Raw genomic sequence first — 7,963 nt, forward strand, 5'->3', positions numbered from 1 at the left:
CTGAGAAAGGAGTTTTAGGAGCCCCTAGACCCCTGACAGCAACCTCTTCTTGGGGCACTGCGACCAGCCTGGTCTGGTGTAGGAGGGTGTGGGAAGCTCTCACCCACAGTGTCCTGCCTCGATGGAGAAGCTTCCCCCTCAGAGTCCCTACCTGTGAAGGACACTGTAGCACTTGGACAGGGGCAGGGCAGGGCCTGAGTGGGGGACCAGCTCCCTGCATCCTTTGGACTGATCAGAAAACCAACAAGAAGTCGTTGATCAGGAGGAACTGGGGCAGCTTTTGAACATCTGTCTCTCTGGAGTGATCCTGCATTGTCACTTAGGTCTCAGGGATCCTGTGGATACAATATGGCATGTGGACAGCTCATGGTCCACTGGCATGAAATGGGAACAGTACATGCAGCAGTCTAATTACAATAGTCGTATGGGAGTGATTTCCTTTTTATCTATCATCCCCCTTCCTTGAAAATCAGACATCAGCTGTCATGGGAGGGGACCTACAGGAAGCTTCTCTTCTTTCTCTCTAAAAATTTCTACACTTGGTATTTTCATATCATCAAAGACACCTAAAAGTAAAGTTTTTAGAGCAAAAGTCACAGGTATGTGAGACACTCAGCCTGTGGCACAGCTTCCTGGTACCTGTGAACAGAGATTTTTCTTATGGGGCAACAAGCACCAGCTTAGTGCAGCCCTGGGAGCCCCAGGACCCTGCTCGTGTGCTGGTTTCCTGATCATTCCTAGCCCAGGGTTTCATTAAAAAGAGTTAATTTTGGAGCTAGAAATGAGGAGTGGCATTGATGTTATTACTGATGGACCGAGCTTGCATTTGTGCCACAGAGAGTGTGACTCTGTTCAGCTTTGGGAAGGTCAGGGACCCGGGTTCCTCTGCACATGAACCAGAGCAGGACAGACCCTGTCCTCACACTCCCAGAGCTGACCTGAGATCTACTCGGCTCCCAGGGCTTTATCCTCTTCCCGGCCAATGATCTGAGGGACAGAATGTAGAATGGAGGAGTACAGACCCCTCTCCTTCCAGACTCTGTGTTGACAGATGAAGAGACTGTGGGTCTCCAGAACAGGCCCCAGACAGACTGGACACATTTCCCCTCCCATGAACCTCTGTGCTGCTTTCTGAAGGGAACTGAATAAACACAACATCTTGTGTGGATAAAAATGTGAACAAGTTAGTGGGGAAGTCATAATTCAAGTGGCCTGCTATTTGTGTTTGTGGGGTACACTGACAAGGAACTGAGTGAGTTGAGGTCGTGGTCAGAGCTCAGAGAGTGAGAGTAAGCTGGGGGAGTTCCTGTCCCAAACCCCCATCTGTCTGTGTCACTGTGAGTCACTGCCAGCTGCTCCCACTGTTATCAGCTCTGGCACAGTAATAATCGGCCTCGTCCCCCGCCTGGGCCCCACTGATGGTCAGGGTGGCCGTGTTCCCTGAGCTGGCCCCAGAGAACCGCTCAGGGATCCCGGAAGGCCGCTCACTGTCTTCATATATCACCAGCACAGGGGACTGGCCTGCTTTCTGCTGGTACCAGGAGATGTATCTGTCATCAAGTTTATCACCAGAGCAGGTGATCCTGGCCGTCTGTCCTAGAGACACTGACACCGAGGGCAGTTGTGTGATCTCATAGGAGGAAACAGAACCTACAAGACAGAAGAGGAGGAAGAGCTTCAGAATTAAAGACCCTTCAGGGGCCCTGCCCTGAAACCCAGGTGCTGGGCTGAGCTCAGGATCCTGTAGTGGCTGACCCTGGGGCAGGGCCTGGGGACAGCACCTGTGCAGAGAGTGAGGAGGGGGAGCAGGAGAGGGCTCCAGGCCATGGTGACACCCCCAGAACTCTGCCTCAGAGGCCACAGCACAGAGGGGCTCCCCCAGCCTCTCTTATTCTTCTCAGGCCCTGTGTGACTGCTGAGCGTTTGGGGTATATGCAAATGATTTCCCCTGGGCCTCCTCCTTGACAGATTCACTCAACCAGCTGAGGGGACAGCACAGGGACTGAGCAGGGAGGGCTGGGGCCCCAGCTTCCTCCATCTGCTTCTCAGGACAGCAAGTCAGACTCAGGATCCAAGGCCTGGGATCACAGTTCCCTTCCTCACAACTGACCCCAGAAGCACTGTCCCAACCATCCTGGCTGTGTGTGTCCTGGACAGGCTCAGCAGGGCTGTGCCCCTTCCAGGAGCCTGGCCATGGGGCTGAGCTCAGAGCTGCTGACATGACAGATCACAGCAGACCCAGAATGAAGGAGACACAGGCCACCATCTTCCTCCTCCTCTGTCTTCCCTATGGGTCCCCAGAATCACTGAGGTCCCACCTGGTCATTTCCCCTAGATCAGGTCCTGGGTCATTTAGATGCTGGGTAGTGATTTCTGATTCTACAGTCTGGTCACTCACCACCACACACCTTCTGTGGAGGCATCACACTCCGTGGTCACTGCACACGGGGTGTCACCTCTTCTGTGACATCCCCATTCCACAGCACACTGGCGTCTGTCACCCTTATCTACTCCACTCTTGGCAAGTTTCTTTTCAATGTTTCCTGTGAACTTGGAAAAGGCACCAGAATCCACCTGACTGAGGATATGACCTGGGCGCATTGTCTCTGTGAGGACACCAGGATCACTGTCTCTGCACAGAGCATGAGGTCTGGAGTGTGGGGAGTCTGTGGTCTCTCAGTGAGGGGGATCTGTCACTGCAACCAGGACAGGCCCCCTGGGCAGCCCCAGCCTCCCTCCTGCCACTCCAGGCTGCAGCACTGCTGCCCCCTGCTGGGGGAGGACACTCAGAGCAGGGGCTTCCCTCCCCCAGGTTCCCCCACAGCACCTGTCACCTGGAAGGGTGAGGACCAGGGAGTCCAGCCTCTCTGTATACCAGTGTGAACAGCTGCCCTGCACAGCCACACACTGAGGTCCATGTGCTGTGTGCAGGGAGCAAGCTGCATGAGGCTTCTGTGACCCGCTGTGAGTGCAGAAATTCCCTTCTCTGATTCCTGCTGTGTAACAGAAGGAATGAAAGGTAGAGGACAAGCTGTAGCTCTTCTGCAAAGAGACAAGGTCCCAAGAAACACCTGTGAATCCAGATAGGGACCCAGACATCCTCCCTAGTTAGGAAGACTGACTCTCCCCTCCCAGTCAGAGCAGCTGCAGGTCACTGGAGCCCTACAAGTTCCTGCCACTACAGCTCAGCTGTGCACTCACACCCCCTCATCACTGTCACCATCAGCATCTCCGTCCCCATGAACAGCGTGAAGAAGACATCAGTCCTGCTCTCCAGGGTCTCTGATTCTCAGGAAACAGCAGGTCAGGGACTGGGGTCCCTCACTTGTCCCAGGTGGTGCTGAAAGGGTGGGAAACCTGTCACTTCCCAGCTCAGATCTCCCGGGAGCTCCCAGTGAGCCTGGGACACACAGAGCTATGCTCACTCACCCAGGAGCCATGGATTCCCTTGGTATTGTGTTTCTCTAAGATTTAGCTTTCTGGTCACTCCACATATGTCATCCGTTGAAACCCTGCTCCTTGCAGAGATGGGCTCACTGGCTCGTGGGATGAAAACCGTCCCTTAAGAGCTCGGCCCCGCACCTGTTTGCACTTCCCAGAGTCACTGATCAGAGTCAGTCCCGCTATGGAGCACAGAGTGTAAGGAAGGGTTTGTACAGGGGTGAGTGACACAACCAGGGAGGACATGGGAAATGTGCACACCTCACCGTCCCCTCACTTCTGGCCCATGTGACCCACATGTCCAAGGTACACACAGGCCAGGTGGGTGATGAGCAGCTGAGATGCGGGGTGGGAAATCCACCTTTAGACAGCAGGTTCCCTCCCTCCCACTCCTCCAGCATACCCTGTCCCCGAATGCATGTCAGGGGTAGGACATCCCCAGCCGCCCATGTCCCTCGGTGCAGCTCAGTGCCCAGAAGCTGTGCTGACCTTCCCCATGAGGGTTAATTTGAAGTGGACACGATGTTGGATACAGTTCCACTGACACTGCAGCCGCATCTCAGCAGCACTCAGAGAGCTGGGTCCTGGGGCACAGGGTGTGCCTCTCACTGCACAGCCTGCTCGGTCATGCCGTGCAGGGAAAGGGCCACTGCCACCAACGCACACTGTCCTTTACAAAGGTAGCTTTTGTCAAACTTTTCCCCCAAGCCTCTGATTGCAAGTAACCCTGCTTGGGAAATGCTGGCCCCACACAGCTGGCAGCCGAGTGTGAGCTTGGGAATTTGAACCAGTGTGACTATTATTAACAAAGTGACCAGGTTTAATAACCATTTGGGCCCCAAGTGGAGAAATGTGGCCTTGGAGGGAACAGAGGAGTATAGTTACAATTTCAAAGACACAGTGAGAGCAAGAGAGAGAGAGAATCAGGGTTCAGTATATAGAAAAGGAGGAACAGTGGGTATTTGAGTGTGTTTGCAATTGTTATGAGATGTCTGATTCACAACTAAGCTACTCTTCTTTTCACTACAGAGTGTGCAATATTTTTATTTTGCAATAGTAAATCAGCCTTGTATTTTACCCTCATAATCATTTCTAATTACACAATTCAGCAGTAGCAGGAATACTGACAGGGCTCTCAGCCATCTCCTCCACCTTTCCCCAGAGCTCTCAACACCCCAGAGAGACACTCTGCACACATCACTCATAACTTTAGTGGAATTTGGTCCCTGGGGATAAAATGAAGAGAGTTTAGAGAAAAGGCCCAAGGTGGTATTTGTACATGTTCACCAGGTTCAGTCACATCCCAGCATAGGAGAAGAGACCCCTCATCTCAAAACCATCTGAGGCACATCTCCTGGAGCATCCTTGGGCTGGTTTTCACTGAGAGGAAGGGGATTTCCAGCTGGTCACACTGTCTGGGACACATGTCCTCTCCTGTGAGGTCTGTGACTACTTCCCAGGCCCATATGTGAGTTCATGGGACCAGCCCTTAAAAGAGTTGAATGGGTCCCAGAAGGTGAGGGTCAGAGCCAGGACACCCACGCGAGATGGACAAGGCAGCTGCTCACACTTGTCCCCAGTGTCATCACCCTCCCTTCCCTGTCATGACACACTCCATGGGGGCTGGGCCATCTGGACCCCAGGAGAACACCCAAGGCTCTGCCGTGCTGTGGTCACTGGGTCAGACGTGCATTGCCTGGCAGGGGTCCTGCGAACTCTAGTGAGACCCCTGCCCTCCTGAGGGTGGGGACAGACCCTGGGCCTCCTCCCTCCTGTTACTGTTCTCAGAGCTAACTGGTGGATGCCGAGAGTAGACCTGCAGATGAGATGGTTAATCTGAAAAAGGAGGCTGAGGCTTGCTCTGGCATTCAGTGAACACCTATCTTTATTGATTCTCTTATATACTCTAAAACATCCAGTAAAATTTTGAAATATCAAAAAGTTAAGAGGACAAAGTGAGATCATGGAAACTGCCATAAAGACTCCAATTCAATACAATTACTGCTAAACACGTATACAATGATACAAACTACGAACATTTTACTTGGGGTTGAATCACAAAGATGCCAGGTTGTCTGTTTTGGCCCATTTCCTTGAACTAAGACCAAAAATTACTGTGTTAATGAAGAGAAAGGAACAGAGTGCAACTGCCCGATGCCTCCACTGGTGGTTGCTACAACCCGGTGTGGTCCTCTGGCAAATTCCTTTCTAAGAACATTTCTGCCTTTCAGCAGACCCGGGCATATTCTTAGAATAAGAGAATTATTCTTATTACCCAGGCAACACATGAGGGCAAACTGCCATTTCTGAGCGTGGGGGCTGTACCCCTTCACCCTCCAGGTGAGCTGAGAAGCTTAGGGAGTAATTGTCGGGCCGTGCTGAGTGCCTGTCACAAACACACATCACTATATCCACAGTTTCCACAAAAGAAGGAAATAAAGCTTGGGGGGTCACACCGGTTTCCAGAAGCAGCGTGTTGTGCACTTGGGGATATTGTTTCTGTCACACACGAGAAGCCAGAGAAGGTCACTCATGAGCTGTGGCCCCAGGACAGGAGACTTTGCTGCAGGCCAGGCCTTGGTGTGAGCTGTCCTGCTGAGTGGGGCCCAGAACCCTGTATCCTCCACCATGATACAGGACCTGGTGATGGCAACTGGAACATTGTGATGATGAGAAACCACACAGGAGAGTCCCAATGGACATCCGTGGGTTTTGGAACAAGTCCAGGTCATCTCCAGTACTAAAGTATTGACCTTTGAACCAACAACCAGGTGTGCACTTGTGCCCTGGTGGACACAACACAACACAGGACATCGCTAACCACACAGGTACCATTGCCAGGTCCCCCATTCTGAGCTCAGTCAGGCCCAGCTGGCTCCCTGGGAGGCTGCACACAGCACATCTAGAACGGAGCAGACGCAGGGCCGAGGCTCAGTCCCCTGCACCAGCAGCTGACCCACACCATGGCCCCATCTCTTCTGCGCCATCGCCTCTCCCTGGGCTCACAGTCAGGTCCTGTGGAGGAGGCGGGACTTCCTGCACCAGGTTGCTCAGAAGCACCTGTCACATGAAGGGGCCAGAGCTACTGTGTCCTACAGCCATGTGATGTGATATCACCACATACAACAGGAAAAGACAACATATTAATTCAGTATAGTATATTTTCTGTAACCTAATACATCAAAAATAGGTCATTTCTACATGTAATTAATATAAAAGTATGTAAGAAATACTTTTTCATGGCTGTGCTTTCTTTTTTTCTTTCTTACTTCCTTTTTATTTTCCACACAGTCTCACTTGATTGCCCATGCTAGAGTGCTGTGCTGCCATCAGAGCTCACAGCAAGGTCAAATTCTAGGGCTCAAGAGATCCTCCTGCCTCAGTCTCTGGACTAGCAGGAATTCTAAGTGTCCACTAAAATGCCCAGCTAATTTTTCTATTTTTAAGCGTGACAGGGTCTCCCTCTTGCTCAGACTGGTTTCCAATTCCTGAGCTCAAGTGATCCTCCTACCTGGGCGTCCCTGATTGCTAGGATTGCAGGGTGAGCCAACGGGCCTGGCCTCTTCTCTTAGGAGATTCCCTCTATGGAACGTGTGTGGCTGGAGGAGAAGGGAATGGGTATCCTAAGCACAAGGGAGGGCTGTGGAGTCTTTGTCACTGTGAAATTCCCAGGTTGAACTGTGTGGGGCTCTGAACTGATGACACCTGCACCGCCGTGTGGGGCTCTGAAAGGAATGATTTTTTGTGCACGGGGTGGGGTGGAGTGAGGAGCCCCGAGGCTCACCCTGTGGGTGCTCCTTGAGCTCCCTGTATCGGCCTGAGGCTGAAGCTACCCTGGAACCTAGACTCATTGAAGGAGGGTCTGACCCACCCCAGTACCCTGAGCCCTGAAAACTTCTTCCTGTCAGGCCCCATTTTCACACTGGACTGCCACACAGGGAATAGTCAGGTGTAGCTGGGCAGTAGGACACTCACTCTGGGGATCCAGGAGAGAAACCAGTTTCCCATGGACAGTGACATTATCAGACCCTGATGGCTATGGTGGGGACAGCAGGCTGTCCCTAGTTGGATCCTAGAAGCAGCTCCTGAGATGGAGATCTTCAGGCACAGAGGTCCTGGAGGAACAAAGAAAGCAGTGCTGGGTGGAGGGGGAGTGACCACAATGGGGCTGGCCAGCAAGTTCACAGGTGCCCATGGAGGGTGCTCTGAGCCCAGGGTCCTCCAAGGCTAGCCTATATTGAGGCAGGACCTGGATCTCTCTGAGAAGAACACACGCTTGGGGGGTGGCTCAGTGGGTAGGGTGCCGACCATACACACTGAGGCTGGTAGGTTCCAACCCAGCCCTGCCCAGCTAAAACAACAATGAAAATGGAAATAAAAATATAGTCAGGCATTGTAGCAGGCACCTGTAGTCCCAGCTACTTGGAGGCTGAGGCAAGGGAATTTCTTGAGCCCGAGAATTAGAGGTTGCTATGAACTGTGACACCACAGCACTCTGCCCATGGCGACAGCTTGAGATTCT

At 52.5% G+C, this 7,963-nt stretch overlaps 1 gene segment (V, D, J or C); it reads right to left on the reverse strand.

The window, feature by feature from the left end:
- Positions 1–1,342: 1,342 nt before the first annotated feature.
- LOC100952808 overlaps positions 1,343–7,963 on the reverse strand; it is a 7,844-nt gene continuing 1,223 nt past the window's right edge. The window contains 1 exon segment of the V gene segment in view: positions 1,343–1,440. Coding sequence covers positions 1,343–1,440 — 98 coding nt within the window.

Source organism: Otolemur garnettii, unplaced genomic scaffold (genome assembly GCF_000181295.1).
Source record: "Otolemur garnettii isolate 467f Iridium unplaced genomic scaffold, OtoGar3 scaffold00301, whole genome shotgun sequence".
NCBI lineage: Eukaryota > Metazoa > Chordata > Mammalia > Primates > Galagidae > Otolemur > Otolemur garnettii.